General features: G+C 38.6%; 1 protein-coding gene across 1 annotated transcript in view; it reads right to left on the minus strand.

Moving 5' to 3' along the window:
* Positions 1 to 753: 753 nt before the first annotated feature.
* Positions 754 to 18,457, minus strand: part of LOC139461004 (CTD small phosphatase-like protein 3) — a 50,668-nt gene continuing 32,964 nt past the window's right edge. Inside the window, exons 6-12 of the mRNA XM_071242471.1 lie at positions 16,441 to 16,657; positions 15,085 to 15,196; positions 13,804 to 13,890; positions 10,965 to 11,107; positions 10,176 to 10,302; positions 8,917 to 9,012; positions 754 to 8,438 (exon numbers count right to left, since the gene is read on the minus strand). Coding sequence (XP_071098572.1) covers positions 8,376 to 8,438; positions 8,917 to 9,012; positions 10,176 to 10,302; positions 10,965 to 11,107; positions 13,804 to 13,890; positions 15,085 to 15,196; positions 16,441 to 16,657 — 845 coding nt within the window. The 3' untranslated portion in view covers positions 754 to 8,375. The remainder of the gene's footprint in view (positions 8,439 to 8,916; positions 9,013 to 10,175; positions 10,303 to 10,964; positions 11,108 to 13,803; positions 13,891 to 15,084; positions 15,197 to 16,440; positions 16,658 to 18,457) is intronic.

Raw genomic sequence — 18,457 nt, forward strand, 5'->3', positions numbered from 1 at the left:
TGTGTTGATGCACCTTCAAACGCATATTAAACAATATCATCCAATCACAGATGCACCCGCGAAGATCCGGGATAGAATAGCTCTTCGACAACCCATGCTGAAGAGAAAAGGCGACTGTTTGTAAGAGGCGACTGACGGGATCGGGAGGTCAGGCTCGCTGACTTGGTTGACCCATGTCATCGCATCGCAATTGCATGGATCGATGCTCATGATGTCAATCACTGGATTGTCTGGTCCAGACTAGATTATTTACAGACAGACGTCATATAGCTAGAATATTGCTGAGTGCGGCCTAATATTTAACAAACAAACAATCACAGCTGCCAACCTTCTCACCGCACATCTTGATTCTGATTTGGTAGAGTGCAGCCTAGTACGTGACATAAAACATGAAAGCATCGCCTCGCATTTTACTCGGTGGCAGTATCAATAAGGCCCGCACCATTTGTATATATATACACGATTCAGTTCTCTCAGAGTCCTGTTTTCGATCAAGCGATGAAATATCGTGTTTTGATTTGCATAAGTAAACTGTCGACGGGATGTGTATTACGAGATTTACCGAGTCATACCATTCAACTCAATCCTCATTACATCGTTATGGCAAACGTGTCACCTTTTATACTCCATATTCAAAAACGGAGAGATGAGTGAGTTTTACATGGCTTCAAAAAGTATTTTAGTTGTATCATGACAATCTTTGGATGAACCAATCCTAGGTCTTTCGTTTTTATGAAATAACAGAACACAACGTTCAAAATAAAAAGCTATTTATTCTAAAATATTTCACAAACATCGGACATGTACAAATGATTCTATTTCTGTGGTGTGTGAAGTCGCTAGGCTAACAATTCTAACAAGTGTATACAAGCAAAAACAAATATTTGTAAAACTGCAATGCATGGCACTGAATAGTACTGGCGGTAACACCAAACATTCTCAACAAAATCAAATCCATATTCCAAGTCACAACTGAATGAAATAACTGCAAATCTTCTTAAACTCGTTGCGAAATCCTGAAAAAAATGCAAAATCTTTCGACTTTCCTACAATGAATAAGTATCCAACATTGTTTCTTAAGTAAGTCCTATTTTCCAATTCAGTATCTATGACCTCAAAACAGTTCAAGCAATTTGATGCAGTTTTTATGCACAAGGAAAGCCAGTATTGAAGTGAAAACACAACCAGCCCCAAATATACAAGCACAATCTTACATACATGTTCCGTTTAGCCCAAATATTATCCAGTCTCTGCTAAAAAGGCCTCCCGACAATACTTTTGAATCGTGAGAAACAGCACATGCTAATGGACGTAGTTCTGAAATGGGAAGAACTTAGGTCAAAAAGAAATGTCAATGTTACAAACAATAGATGAGATCCAACAAATCGAGTGCCTGGCATCACACGGTCATAATAGGTCTTCAGCAACCCATGCTTGCTGTATAACATGACCATGCTTGTAGTAAGACCCAACTAATGGGATCGGGTAGTCAGGCTCGCTGACTCGGCTCGTGCATGTCATGGTATCCCAATTGCGTGGATCGATGTTCATGATGTTAATCACTGGATTATCTGGTCCAGACTTCTAACTGGCATCCTTCACAAAGCTGGAATATTGCTGAGTGCAGTGTTGAACAACAACTTAGACCCTGGCAATACTCCCTTTCAGTGGTAGCCTACTTGTTGAACCATACCCTTTATGGTTTTGAATATGGTCTTTCTACATCCTGACCCTGAAATGTCCCTCCTCCATCTCTGCTAGAAATAAATCCCCCCAGAACAAGAACCTGATGATTTTCCATGCATTTTGTCAATTGCTTTTTAAAAAAATGGTCAATTTCCATTAGAAAAACACAATGGGGACAAGTTCCTTATGATTAAACCCAAAATCATCTGACATAAAGTGTCAAATTTGCTGTTACCAAGCTAACATATTCAGATTTGGTATATGGGTGTGCCACAACCATTGTATGCGTTGGATGCTATCCAACGATGTACCCCCTTGATACAGTGTATGGTTTAAGTACTTCTGACTTCACACACCAGAGAGACGATATAACAAGTATACTTGGGTAACAACATACATGTACACAGTTGCTGTAAATCCTTGACAAGATGCTTTCCCCAACTCGGCCTCAGTTCCACATGGAGAATCTTGTCAGCTACTCCTGGGTGTGGTGTTCGTGTCAAATCAGGCAATGATGAACGAATGCTAATGGCAAGTGTTAAATGTTTCATAACACAATCAAAACAAAATCTTAATGCCACAATGTTTGCTTCCCAAAGAAACATGCACCCTCAGTCTTTTTTCAAGGATTTACAGTATCAAGATTATTTCACATAGATTATTAGGAAATGTTTTGAAAATAATCTTTAACATTTTCCAAAAATTAATTTCAATAATTTGGGTCAAAAGGCCATATTGTATTGGTTCAAGACCTGAAATATAATTTCCCTTGGTGTCAAAATACACAGGAAGCAATAAACATGTAAAAGCAGTTTATCTTTTGACTTAGCATTAAACAGAATAATCTGGCTTATAGTCAAAATTATCAGAAAGCAAAAGTATTTATTGAGGGCTCATTGTGAGTTTCTTTTAAGATTTGCAATATTACTTCCAAAGTTCCTAAAAAATGGACTCATAATTGTATGTTAAATACATAAATATACACAAAATCATCACTGAATGAATATTCTTCAATATAACACTGACGTTCCCTACCTCGACATCAGTAGATAATATCAGATGTTCATTACCATAATGACGCTGTTGAGAATAGTTTCCTGCTGTGCGGAACAATCTGGCATTGTGCGACTGTACAAAATGTGTTATGGTGGATATTTTTGGGTTTCTATAATGGGAAAATTACAACATAGGTAAAATAGCAGAAATAACAAAAATCTGCAACTATACACAAATTCATATGAACATGATACAAACATCATTGTTTCTTTCATGACTGCAACACGCATTTGTAAAAGACATAACAATAAGAAATTGCGTATATGGATAAAATATTCACACAAACTTACGCTTTTCCTATTCACTTTTCTCCAAAGATAAACGTATTCATGGTTTCCTTGCATAGAATCTAAGAAGGAAAGAAAAATGTAACACGAAAAAACAACACAGAAAATCTAGACCTAATCTTCTAATCTTCCGTCTAAAGAAAATCATTATTGCACCAAATATGCCTTACTTCGTCATGAGATAAACTTCAAGTAAAATGTGAAACCAACGTTTACACTGACTAATGGTCAAATGTATTGAGCACAACCATATTATTTTCAAATATCCACTCACGACTCATTTCACTATTACTGTGACCAAATCCTGACAAGTATTTACCTCAATGAAGCCCATGGAAACAACATTTTCTAAAAATCTGAAAGAAGGGATTTCATTTTCTTCCAACAAGGTCCAAAGACTACTGGTTCTTTCAAAAATGGCCATGGAAAATTGCACTTGTTCCTTCCAAACGAAAAACCAAACAAAGTATATTACTAAAATAATGAGATATAGATTTGGAACCTACACAAAATTGGATCAAAAGTGATGAAAAACATTTGCGTGCCATTTAGGACTAGACGAGTTGAGTTAACACATGGAGATCTAATGCTGTGCTGCCTATAGACATTTCACCAAGAATAACTCATGGGTACAGCTGGCTAACAGACACACGAGTGAGTGACTGGGGTTACATTCTATAGTGATCAGTACAAGTAAATCCGGGTACCATATTCGACATAATAAGCGTCCAGGGCGCTCTCAAAATTGGAAATTGGGGGCTCTTATTAGAATATTATTTTGGTGAAAACAAAACAGAGTTGAAACATATATTTCGTGGTTTATGCTGACAGCCTGAAATGTTTATATATACAACAGATATATTTTTCCAGAATTTAATTGCCCATAATTAAGGGTGCATATAACACACGAGTGTGTATTATACGCAAATAAATAACTCCTGTGTACATTGATCAATTAGAAGGCGCTAATTGGGATCGTCCACTTACCAATATATTAGCAAATATCGCCGTGTGCGCTTATTACGTTGAATGCGGTGTGTCAGTTTTACGTGGGAGGAAAGCCCCCAAAGTAATACATATTGTAAACGTTTACCACTTTGGTGAAACCCATAGCATAATGTTGATATCCACAGCTTCAGAACCCGAATCCTGGTGCAGCTAAGGGACACAACAATGTACAAGAATTGCAGCTCTTAAATGACAGGCAAAAATATAGGTAATGACTACATCATTACTGACGATGTCTTGCAGAAAGGTTCGGGACTTCCTAACAGCAATGTCTATTCCTGTTAATATAGTAATGTGGCCTACCCAACGTAACTTTAGAACAGTTTATAGATCAGTTTAATCCGGAATTTAAACTGATACTCATCAAAAATTGCAAATGCTTTTAGAAGAATATCAACATTTCAAACGTTTCAAACTAAGTATTTGCTAGATCAGGAAATGACATCGGACTGCATCAATAACTGCCATCCTAAAAGCACCCACTCAAGCAAAGGGAGAGAACTCTGATGAGAGTTATCTCCCTTATTTATGTCGTCAACCCTCTGTACACTGGTTATTCAAAGTGAATGAGAGAAAGATCATGAGACAATTGTTTTCTTATGAGCATGGAGTGAGTTTGGAGAAAGTTTCTCCTAGGACTGACCAAATGATTTCAACAGGACACTATCAAACGAATGAGCACATTGTAAAACACAACCCTTTGGCTCTTGTCATATAAATACTGAACCAAAAAAGTTCGGATCATTAATATTCTGGGGGTATTTTGAAGAAATTGGGCTCTCAGGTCTTCACTACAAAAAATATCCCCCAAAAATATTCATTGTCCCCTCTTTTAAGTTCAGTGTATTGGGGACCCCTCATTAAATATTGTAGAGCCATCTTATTTTTTATTAATGCATGTCCATCGAAACAAGTTTTATCATTTTTATAAAACCTGAGACAAATTTCTTTTCTCCAATATTTAAAAAATATATAAGAACAGGGCCCTTCGTAATATCGAATGGTTGGTCCCCTTTAAAAAATCAACTGGAAACATTTTGAGCGAAAAAATAATTATTCCATGTTTTAAAAAAGATGCTGATCAAAAAACCCAAACAAAACTTTCAAAAGTGATATCTATCATAGGAACAGGTCCTGTTTTATGCGAAGGGAGGTAATTCAGTATCTAAACGGAGTTACCTGCCCCCAATCACGAAACAGAACTTTTTTCTTCAACAAAATGACAGCAATTTTGACACAAGTAACAAAATCGCTGAATAAAATAAGCAATAAACATACTTGATGACGTAACTAGTAGAGTAACATATGACTATATCAAGACAATTTTATTTGAACATTTTTCTTTGGGAAGGAAAGTCTGTATACTTCAGTCTTTCATTCCGACTAAAATGCACTAATGCTCATATGATTCCTCATTGACCAGGAACAACAACTGATAACTTTCCCCCGTAGAACAAGTGGAAGATCAGAAGCTTGTCGTTCCTGATCAACTCAAATCAAATTCCATGCACTCAATAAAAGCTAGTTTTCTGAAGAAAGGCAGCAGTTTCAGAATACAAATAATCCATATCATCATCAACAAACAAAAGAGCTAAGACGGTATAAAACGAAAGAAGCTATAAAGTGTTGAAATGCTAAAAATATTTACAATTCTGGCAAAATTAACTAGGCACAAAAAAATTGTACAGGACTCAATGCAAGATGTGGTGTACGCTTAAAATTTATACACATGAACAAATGATGCTATGAGAAATATTTCATTTGCTGAGAATAAATAATTTCATCACATCATGAAAACGATAAAAAGTGGTTTAAAACCAAACTGATACAAAATGCACAGCCCTCTAGCTGACAAAGCACTAAAGTTACTTGTTCACACGAAACAGAGCTGTGAGGCATTAGACACCAAAATCCATAAGGATAGAGTACAAACATTTGCGCTGCCCATAAAGATTAAAAAGGTAAGATATCAATTCTTAACACATCAATCTCTAAGCATAAATAGATATCGCTTCCTTGATGATAACAGGTAAATCATACTTGATATCGAAAAAAAATATTTAATTTTAAATACAGAAATAGGTATGTCAATGTCAAAATGGATTAAAAATATATGCAGATTTACTGTTCGCGTTGTGTATTCCATGGTAATCATGTATATTCAAGACTTTAAAAAAATCTTTTAAGGTAAAAATGGTCTTCATATGGATACTCCGAACCTAATCTTTAACATCATCTGATTCTGAAAGGGGCGAAGAGAAACAGGTTTTTTTCGCATTCCACATGTCAAAAGTTATTGACTAGACTATGGTCACAGAGTACATAAGGCACAAACTATCTTTTTTTTCAACAAGCAGTTTCTCATATCCGACCATAAGTGAACACCAAAAGATTTCGTTTGTCACAAGATTCTTTTCAACCAAAATGTTTTTAAATAGAATTTTTTTTGTAAATCCATAACATAGTCGGATCCTGATCTTCACATCATCACAAGACTTCCAATGCTGACTTCAGATAACATGTACAACCTCACTTTATGAGTTCAATTCTCAACTCTTCAGAACAGTTGACAGTGTCAACAACACAGCATTAATGGGGCTTAAGTCAGTCCCAGACGAATTCTGCAATTTGCAGAAAATGTAACTTACTGCAGAATTGTGAAACTTGCCTCTTGTTATCAATCAATACACCAATTTTCATTGTTTTCAAGCTTCTAATTTTCATTATTTTCAAGCTTCTCAATAATTTTGCACTCAAACAATGCTCAAAGATTCATGTGATTCAAACATAAAAAATATGAATCCTAGAATAAAACAATTTGAATTATATCATTCTCACTTTAAAATGTTCTTCTGGTATTACGACTATATAAACTATATTTACATCTAACCAACAATAATTATCAGACACTATGCATATGTATTTGCATAATTTTAGGTCTTGAAATGTCTATATGCAAGAGATTAAACATTTTATGGAAATAAACAAGTTTGTATTAAGTTTTAGGGGAAACAGTTATGTAATTACAGCAGAATTTTGTAATTTGAACCTGCAGAATTTTATAACCTTCCAGCAGAATTTTGTATTACCGCAGAATTTTGTAATATGAACCTGCAGAATTTTGATAACCTTTCCGCAGAATTTTGCAATTTGAACCTGCAGAATTTTGTAATTTGAACCCGCAGAATTCGTCTGGGTCTGCTACGTCAGCAAAGAGACGAAACAGGTGCCATATACCCTTTCATGTATAGCTCTTAAATCTAACAAATATTCTCATATTTTTCATAGAAATCCAATCCTTGTTCAAGGCCTGAATAAGATACAGTTTAGCCCTGACAAGACATTGTCAATACGTTTAACAGTGAATCTCTAAAATAACCATTTTCATTCTCAGAAATTAATGAACATCTTTCAGAAAAATAAAAATTTATGACAATAACAGAAATTTTCACCCTGTGTACACACAAACAAACAACTGTAGCTTTTGCAGCAAATTCGGAATATTTCTCAGCCTTTTGTTAAAGAAATGAATTTGAAAATTGACTCGGTGAAATTGGACGGCACAGAGAAATTGATCTATACTTCTGGATCTAGGTAAGTGTGTACAGTGGGCTTCAAGTGGTTTTGTACAAGAAATATAATATATATTAATATCTCACAAATAACTACAGTAAAATCACTGATGAGAAACCTTAACAAGAAACATTTACAAACAAATACAGTGGGTTTGTTTTTGTCCTTTTCTTGAAAGTCAAGTGTGACAACAGAATGCATGGCATGGGCTACCTCAGAACGGGATGACATTCTTCACGAGAGTTATTCTCCCCTGAACACAATAATTATACTTATCGAAGCTCTTAAAATTCAGATTATTTTGTCTTCTATGGACACTCATGTCACAGGTAAGAGAATTATTACAACTTTTTCACCTTAAAGAATCACTACAAATATTCCGATCTCTAGGTTCATAGTTTTCTACATTTCTATGTGATGAATCTATTAAATTGACACTTATTAATTTGAATTTGGAGCAAAAAGTATACAAATCTGTGGTTAAGAAGTTGTGACATCGTCACAAAAGAACAGGTCCAACGTTCTTGCCCTATGACTACGCTCCTACATGAGATGGAAGCTGAGATTGTTTTGTGAAAAAAGGGACCAATTATTGACTAGGTTAAACCACACAATACTATAGGCACAATTTTGGAGAGAAAGGTTGAACACAATAACTTCTCCCCTGACAGAATGACATCCCGACTGATGACGACCCAACATCCAATGTCTGTACAAGTGCCATTTTCTCTTAAAGGGAGAGAACTCCTGTCTTCCACCGGTGGATTAGGGAGGCAGCAAAGTGTGTAACCGAAAGCGTTCACGAATGTAAGGTCTTACGTCTTCATTCTGAAACATCAAGGAACAAATATCAAGGAAACAGAACACATCACGTTTAAGTAGTTAACTTCGGCCATAATACAAACGTACAGTAAACAATACAAAAAACATATACAATCAAAACAATTAATTTTTTGAATATATGTTTTATATTTCATATGTTAGCAAAAAAACAAGATTTGTTCACGTTTATTTATAGTCGATGCTTTAATATAGTTCATACAAAACTAGTCCAAAAAACAAAATGTATTGAAAATGAGCTTAATGTAAAAAAAATACATAAATATATTCAATCCAAAAACAATATTTAAAAAATATGCACATACACATAAAAAACTTTTAAAACTTTCAAATTTTTTTTAATATTATTATTTTCAGTTGATACTTTAATACGGTCCATACAAACTAAACGCCTTGCGAAGGCAATGATCACATACAAGGATAAAACATGTAACGCTGACAAACAAAATAATTCTTCTACACTTACAAGGGCCACTAAACTCTCAAGAAAAGGGATCAGTTTTAGAAGCTCGTCATCTCGCTGGTCAACAAACCAGCTTTCAATGGGGATACCGTTGTCCAACTGAAAATGAGAAGAGAGTGATCTTTCAAAATACAGAACTGTGTACCAAACAACCAAACCATAAAGGTGTAACTGCATGTTGACATATGATGGTGGCCTGTACGCTTAGGTTGGTTTGTTTTATAATGCCGCACTCAGCAATATTCCAGCTATATGATGGCGGTCTGTAAATAATCGAGTCTGAACCAGACAAACCAGTGATTGATATCATGAGCGTCGATTCTCGTAACATGGGATCGATGACATGCATCAACCAAGTCAGTGAGCCTGACCACCCGATCCCGTTAGTTGTCTCTTACGACAAGCATAGTCATGTTTTACGGCAAGCATGGGTTGCTGAAGAACTATTCTACACCGGATCTTCACAGGTCTGTGGCCTGTAAGCAAGAACAAGCCCTATGTTGCATCCAGCAATATTCTAGCTATATGATGGTGGCCCAAAAGCAATAGCGAGTCTTTAACGTCTCAGAAATCAGGATTCCAGCTATATCATGCAATCAGCTTTGAGGCCGTCATATTTGACTTCTGTAGTTCTAAAACAAACCTATACAGGCAGTTCTTAATGGAAATAATAAAAGTTACAAAATATACTACTCAACTTTTGATAGGGATGGGGAGTGGGGACTTGGATATGTTGTCATACAAATAGCATTCGAATTTGCCATGGCACATTACCATGTGCAGCTTGATTTCAAGTTGATTTAACACAAATACTCAGTTAATTAAGTTGTAACAGGACAAGTGAGTATGGTCTTACGCCGCTTTTAGCAATATTCCAGCAATATCACGTCTGGGGGCACCAGAAATGGGCTTCACACACTGTACCAATGTCGGGAATCAAACCCGGGTCTTCGGCGTGACGAGCAAACGCTTTAACCACTACGCTACCCGACCGCCCCTTGTAACAGTACAAAATATCTCAGACGCGGATACTTTTTCCTTTTGAAACTTTTCCGAATAAGGGTGGAAAAGAATTGAAACCTAACTATCATAGAAGGTTGATCTAGAAATGATATGGGCTGGGTTCTGTCAGGGTTTGGCTAACATTGTGGGTTTTCCAGGCCTTGTAGTAGAGAGGCATCGTATGGGGTAATAGATCCGATGATAAAGAGATTGTATGGATCTCAAGTAATGTGCTCTAAGCACGCTATTGTGGTGCTCACCTGGTACCCAAAGGCTTGTGGGGAGTTGTCAATGATGATGGTCTTGGACAAGTCTCGTCCAAGGATCGTCAGGTCTTTGATGTAGTAGCCATTGATACACACACAGTGTTCTCGGAACAACCGATGTCTGTGATACAAAACAGGAGTAAGTGTAACTTCGTGCATAAATATTAGATTGGATTTTTCAATGACAGGCTGAACGTGTGCATGTTTTATATGGCTAAATGGAGCCCTGTTGAATCTATGCTGAAATCACATAACTTTCAAGCTTATGAGAGAAATTGTATGCTGAGTTAGTGGGGTAGCATCAGAACTATAAGGATTACCTCCCCTTAATTGAATTCCCCCCCCCCCCCTCCCAAGCGTTAGAAATTGGCACTAGTCCTGTAGTCCTTACCAAACTGCCCAATAGTAAAGGTATCCTAAGGACTAGTAGAAATTGGCCCATTTTTAAGGGTTTTGCTATATGTTATCATTATAAGGACTAGTGGACAAAAACTGTTAGTTTCTAACCCTGCAACCACCCCCCCCCCCCCCATTAACCATTCACAAGCAGCTGAACCTAACAACCAATGGTCTGTAAAATAATCGAGTCTGGACCAGACAATCCAGTGATCATGAGTATCGATCAACACAATCGGGATAGAATGACATGCAAAGACAACGAGCCTGACAACTTGATCCTGTAAGTCACCTCTTACGACAAGCATGGGTTGCTGAAGACCTATTCTACCCCAGATCTTCACTGATCCTAATCACTGGTAGGGTTTACATACAGCAGACACTTACCTGATAAGCTTTTTATCGGGGTCGAGTAGATTCATGAGTTTATCGGCATACACCTTCTTTGAAGCAGTGAACAGAATGACTTCAAACAGGTGTGACACTCGCTCAAGGAACTCGCGGAAAAACGGTCGGGTTCTCACATACACCTGGAAAAATAAATCAGTCTCATTCACACAAAATAAGAATGAAGCGTATTGGCAAAGGTCAATCTTTTCTGAACCCTTCTGAATCAAGTTGATTGGTTGGTTGTTGTTGTTTTTAAATGATTTCCAATGATTAATATCATGAGCATCGATCCATGTACCGTATATCGCTGTGTATAAGGCGACCCCACGTATAAGACGACCCCCCTGTACACGCCTTAAAAATCAACCCAAAATCCTATACTCCGTGTATAAGGCGACCTGGAATGAAACACATCACAAGTCTGACTGATATACCGGTAGAAGATTTAACGTGCTCTTGCCGACTGTAGCGTATTTCGCACACAGACATCACAAGTTAGTTAGTTAGTTACTTTGGAGATTTATCGTGCGCTTTCTGACTGATGCGTATTTCGCACACATCACAAGTGCGCACACAAACCTTATATATGCAATAAAAAATATGTTTATCTTGCGTTGTTTTTTCTCTACAATGATAGGTCGCGTGTGTAACTCCAGCACACGTCGCCATTTTGTGTTTACACGGTACGACACCAAATTGGTGCCCGTAAAATAAAATTCATTTATGAAGTAATAACATATATGAAACAATGGTGAGTAATTTAATCGCCACTTAACTATGTTGTAACTAACAAGGCTTATGTTTGCTTCACATTCAGCGTGTTTATTTCACAATCACCGTCTCCAACACTTGTTAATACAACTGTAAAAACAGCGGGAATTGATTTCAGCTTCACCGGTTATCACATGTTAGGTCACATGTGCAATATGCAAATGCTTACCGGTACTTCCGGCTTTCTGCTCACGGATGTTGATTGTTTTACCGTGTCAGCTGGTTTGACAATCTGCATCGAGGCGAGGGTCATTTCAACTTTATTTGCATAAATTATTAAACTTTATTCAAGGAAAAGAGATACAAATCATGTTTATGTATGGAAATAGTTATTGGAACAGTTATTTAGGACGAAATGCGAAGTTTTTTTGTCAAATGCTGGGCTGGCTATCGGACGCCGGTTGACATCGCCAGTGGAAAAAAATGAGATCTTCGACTCCGTGTATAAGACGACCCCCCTTCTTAGCCCCCTCATTTTAGGTACGAAAAACTCGCCTTATACACAGCGATATACGGTAATTGGGATTGATGACATGCATCAACAAAGTCAGCGAGCCTGACTCTCTGACTCTGACAAATATTGAAAGCTCTCAACATCCCTTGGCTTATTCAACGACATTGCGTGTGGAGTTGATAGATCACTGAGAGGAGCTTATGCACACTCGATGACCCCAGCAACCTTGTTACCAGGCTGACGTCACATGGCACTGTTTCGCCAATGGATCTTGCAACAAAATTCCACAAATTACTTCATCGGGTATTGTGACGTTATTGTAAACTTTGAGGTGCAAGGCCCGTTCCACAAGGCGATCGTATTGTAACGCAACGACAGTCAGAAGTCTAAGTTAAAGTATGCGAGTTGCAATAGTCTTAGACCTACGATAATTTTGTGAATTCTAAAGGTGGACCGTTGTATGGTATTAAATTCATACGTTTCAACTTTTGACGTGTTTGAAGTATTATTCTGTTAAACTCAATTGGACTATGCCGTGGATCGTTAGGTGTCAGAATATTCATACTCAACAGTATAATTCAAAAACATCATATATGGCAAGTAATAAATAAAATACTAAACTCTCTACATGTAAAACCAATTTTATGAAACTCGTGAATAGTTAAGGTATCTGTCTCGCTTTCATTCGTCAGATACCACAACTATTCACTCGTTTCATAAAATTGGTATTACAAGGGAGCTCTGTTAGCATTCTATATGTGACATTGTTCACGGCGGGGGACACCAGAAAGGGTTTCACACATTGTACTCATGTAGGGAATCGGACCTGGGTCTTCGGCGTGACTAGCTAACGCTTTAACCACTAGGCTACCCAACCGCCCCCAGTTGTAACAAGTATATAACAATGTCATTCAAAGAATAGGAATTACACAATGGGCATCCGGTAAGTTATCACTGCTGGGATCAAGAGTTCAACCCACTCGTGTCAAGCTTGTTGACACCTTCTCCACATCCTAATCAGTGAAGTGGTGTTGGTTCAATCATTTTATTGCCCTTGAAATTCCTTAATGCAAGTCAACAGGGAAACATATAAACTGTGTGTTGTTCTAAGGAAAACACTGTTTACTGATTTTACGGAAGTGCTCTTCTCAGTGCTAATAAGCGGTGCTATTCGCTGTTTGATTGAATCAAGGTAAGGTTCAATCAAGGTAAGGATATGCATCATTCCACATGGGATGGGGTGGGGGGAGATGCAATGATATCGAGTCACATTTTGGCTAGGGATCAGCACTCGTATTAATTTACAGATTTACATTATCTGAAATGTAATTTCCTGAAACATGTGATATTTACCTGATGTGAGATATCCTGAATGCATGTACTACACGATATTTACCTGATATGTGATATCCAGAATGCATGTACAACACGATATTTACCTGCTGTGAGATATCCGGAATAGGTTTACTACAAGATATTTACCTGCTGTGAGATATCCGGAATGGGTGTACTACACGATATTTACCTGATGTGAGATATCCGGAATGGGTGTAATACGAGATCTTTACCTGCTGTGAGATATCCGGAATAGGTGTAATACGAGATATTTACCTGATATGTGATATCCTGAAACAACACTGGGAAGGAGAAGGCTGCGTCCTCCAGCTCCGTCAGACTACAGTGAACCAAAGTCTCGTCCTGAAACAGTAATGAGGGCACATGGTTTAATGCCGTTTTCAGCAGCAACCAGCAAAATCATAGCAGGGGCAACAGACACAGGCTTCACAAACTGTCCCAATGTGGGGAATCAAACCTGGGCCTTCGGCGTGACGAGCAACACTTTAACCACTAGGCTATTCCTCCAACACTGGACTAACAGGCAGATTTCATTTCAGTTCTCAGGCAAGGTTGGTTGGTTGGTTGGTTTGTTGTTGAACGCCACACTGTTGGTTTCAGTTCTCAGGCAAGGTTGGTTGGTTGGTTTGTTGTTGAACGCCACACTCAGCAACATTCCAGCTATATGATCGAGTCTGGACCAGACAATCCAGTGATTAATATCATGAGCATCGATCCACGCAATTGGGATCGATGTCATGCATCAACCAAGCCAGACCACCCGATCCCATTAGTCGCCTTTTACGACAAGCATAGTTGCCTTTTACGGCAAGCATGGGTTGCTGAAGACCTATTCTACCCCGGATCTTCACGGGTCTCTCAGGCAAGGAAGGACAAAGGGGCTGAATTTAGAGATTGTCAGTATTTAATACAAGCTTATTTTCAGAAGATAGATAAGGTCTTTAAGTTCAGAAAATCTGCCATTTTCACTCATTTTAGACATATTTATGAATATGATTATGTCAGAAGTCCAAAACTTGAAAATATGAAGAGAAAAGCTAGTTAACAGCCTTTTTATGTCTGATAAATTTGATACCAAGTTGCCAAGTTACTTTTAAAATTAGGCATAAAAAAGGCCCTTGTCCTACTTCAACTTTAGGTGTTAAAACAAGTGGATCCTGGCATGGTCAAGGGCTGCAACTCTGCAAGTTATTTTTGCTCCACTACAGTGAGTGAGCGAGTTGGGTTTAACGCCGCTTCTAACAATATACCAGTTATATCGCGGCGTGTCAGCTTAATGTAGGAGGAAAGTCCGAAGTGATGCAGGTCTCTGACGTTTACCACTTCGGTAAAACCCACGAGCACGGTTATGGTGCTGACAAATCTTGAAACATAATCGGGGCGAACCGGGATTCGAACCAACAATCAAAGGTTTCTGGCGTGCCCAAGGGACGCAACTCTGCACAGCGAATCGCGGCGCCTTTGACGACTGGGCCACCCGTGCCCCTGCTCCACTAAAGACTATGCTTGAAACAGTGTTGTAGTGTTACCACCTACCAGATCTAGCACTAAAGAAAACTCGGGTGAGCTTCTGGTCTTGAGAGGCAAGGCTGGGGATCGCACCCGCATCTCGTCAGTCAGGGGGGGCAAGCTGCGGATGATCATGTAGCTGCAACACAGGGAAACGGGGACATCCAGAGTTATCATCAATCTCAGCATCTTCCCCAGACAAGACAGTTAACTGACTTTAAAAGTCGTTTCCTTCCTTGCCCAACTAGGCAAGGGTGGAAACTGGACTTTTATAGTCTTGGTTAACTCTCTTGTCTCGGGAAGATGAAATCTCAGTTGCCAAGAAGTCTGTAAATAATTGAGTCTGGACCAGACAATTAGTGATCGACATCATGAGCATCGATCCACGCAATTGGGATACCATGACAAGCATCAACCACGATAGCGAGCCTGACGGCTTTTTATGGCAAGCATGTGTTGCTGAAAACCAATTCTACCCCGGATCTTCACGGCTTCATCAACATAAAGACAAAGCAGACCTACGCACTCTGGTTTTACGTATATATAATTCCATAAAAGCAAGCCTCAAAGTTTACATTTTTACCAAGTAGCCATATGCCTACAAGTATTTTTTTCCAGGTAGCTAGTGGTAAAATTAAGAGGTCAAGCCAATATTGTATGCAGCCAAAATCATTTGAAATTATCTTTAATCAAATAACTATTATATTAATAATTTATGTACAAGTCATAGCACTATTAGTGGAAACTGTACTTCATTTTTGTTATTTGTGACTCGAACAAGATGCAATTTATGTTACTTGATTATATAGGTATGTACTAACTACATTAATATTTATGTATTTTGGTTCATTGTTGACTCAAGGGGGAATTTTTTGTGGGTACAATTATTAACAGACGTGTTTTCCAACATCAGCTTTTATTTATTTTTGTGTCTTCAAATGTGTAGCAATAGAATTTAGTCGCCACAAAATATTTTCAAGGTAGTCATTTGGCTACGTCTGAATTTTAGACAGTAGACAAATTGAACATAAGGTTGCATTGGCGACAGTTTTAGTAGCAACTTTGAGGCCTGAAAAGGAACAAATATTGAGTGAGTGAGTATGGTTTTACGCTGCTTTTAGCAATATTCCAGCAATATCACGGCGGGGGCACACCAATAATGGGCTTCACATATTGTACCCATGTCGGGAATCGAACCCGGGTTTTTCGGCATGACGAGTGAACGCTTTAACCACTAGGCTACCCAACCGGCCCAACAAATATTGAAGGCAAATCTCATAAAAATATTAAAAAAATAAAAAAAATTTTTTTTAAAAACCCATTCCATAGAGATGGACCCCACAGTCGGTGAACTAGTCTTATACTATGGAGGAACAAACTCACGGATCGTAAGGTTCTTGTTCCCACTCGTAGTTCTCCTCAGTCTGGTTCTCCTCGGGGTTGGGGGCGGGGGCGGCAGTGTAGGTGTTGCACTCAGGGGGGACAGCGGGGTTGTAGGTGACGAGGCTGCCGTTGTTGTTCTCCTCCATCACCTTCTCGGCGGTGTACGCCTCCTTACACTCCACGCCGTTGTCCATGTCCGGGTCCTCGTTCTCCTTACCTGCACAACACATTAGTCAGTTTATCATATATTGGGTAGGTTTCTCGGCAGGTGAGTGAGTGAGTTTGGTTTTACGCCGCTTTTAGCAATATTCCAGCAATATCATGGCGGGGGACACCAGAAATGGGCTTCACACATTGTACCCATATCGGGATTCGAACCCGGGTCTTCAGCGTGACAAGCGAACGCTTTAACCACTAGGCTACCCGACCGTCCCCTTTCTCGGCAGGATAAAGCCAAAGGATAAAAACGATATCCATTGGGGTCATATGCGGATAAAGATGCAAATATCAAAGGTCAAGTAGGACTTCTTTCACTGTTTATATACAATCATGGCGTCGCCCTCGTCATTCGGCGATCGAGTCAGAATTTACCATCGGGAACCTGGATTAACTACAGGGATAATTGCTATCATTATCAAAAGAACAGTCTAATATACCGAAAATCAGTGTCTAACTGTGACGTTGCTAAGGCATATTATAAGTTTTGGCAACTTTGGAGATATAAATTTCGAAACAATTTTGCAAGGGCAAGTGGGATCAGTAGCCATATCTGTGCTTGTAGACCTCTGCGGCTTGAAACCTTCTCAACAAATTAAAATAGTCGCCAAGGCTCGCTGATACAATGTTTATTCCTAATGCAGGATATTTACCATCCGTGATAACCCATATATACCTCACACTGAGCACCAACTGTCATCACTCGCTGTGTTTCACACTGTTTGCTGGCTTGTTTAATGCCGCACTCAGCAATATTCCAGCCATATGACGGCGTCCTATTCATAACCAAGTCTGGACAATCCAGTGATTGATAGCATGAGCATCGATCAACATCATGACATGACTTGCATCAACCAAATCACTAAACCACCTGATCCCGTTAGTCACCTCTCATGACAAGCATATTCGCCTCTTCCAACAAGCACAGGTTGCTGAAGACCTCTTCGAAATCAGGATCTTCACGGGTGTCTTTGACACTGACCAAGAGTTGGCAGTAGTCCAAAGGGCACAACTAGCAATATCTTCTGGTCCTGTGGAATCTCTACTAGACAACGGTTCTGACTAAGAAGGGTGCTTTCCCAGATCGTGTGTGTAATACATACATAGGTCATAAAGACAATACCTCAGATGCACTAGTTCCCTCCCGCGTTCCAGAGCTCCAGATAAGCTTTTGGTGTTGTGGGTATTTTACCCATGCATTTTAAAATCACTGGGTATCAGTTATTCTATCTGGGTATTCAAATTTCTGTTACCCACTAGTTTTTACACATGTGGGTATTTAAGTTAAATATTTAAAAACACTATTCATCTAGTCCCAGCAAACTGGTGTCGTGTGGGTTCGAGAGCTTTATAGGACTCAAAAATACCACGATACTTCCACAAGAAAGTGTGATGGCAAATGATCATGATGTAACTGTCATCATGGAGTTTGGCAAGGTTGATGGAATGCCCGTTTATAATTTCAAAATAAGTTGCTGATTTGCTAATCGAATATGCAGGGTTACTTCACAATATTTTGATGATACGCACAAGTTTTATTTTTGTAGCGTATCTGTAATGTTCGTTGCGTATTTGATACGCTTGGATTTGATTTTACTGCGTATTTCTGCATTTCTGATGCGTATTTCACGCAGATACGCAGCTTATCTGAAGCTCTGTAACCACTGTACCACACTAGGTTGTTTAGGGTGCTGGTTCTGCTCAGAGTTCAGAGTCTACTGCAGATTTTAAAAGTCATACTAACTTAAATTACTTTGTTGGTCCCAAAATAAAACTAGACCACCGGACCACCTTTAATATA

This window comes from Haliotis cracherodii, unplaced genomic scaffold (assembly GCF_022045235.1).
Source record: "Haliotis cracherodii isolate W230 unplaced genomic scaffold, xgHalCrac1.p SCAF_14, whole genome shotgun sequence".
Classification (NCBI taxonomy): Eukaryota; Metazoa; Mollusca; class Gastropoda; order Lepetellida; family Haliotidae; genus Haliotis; species Haliotis cracherodii.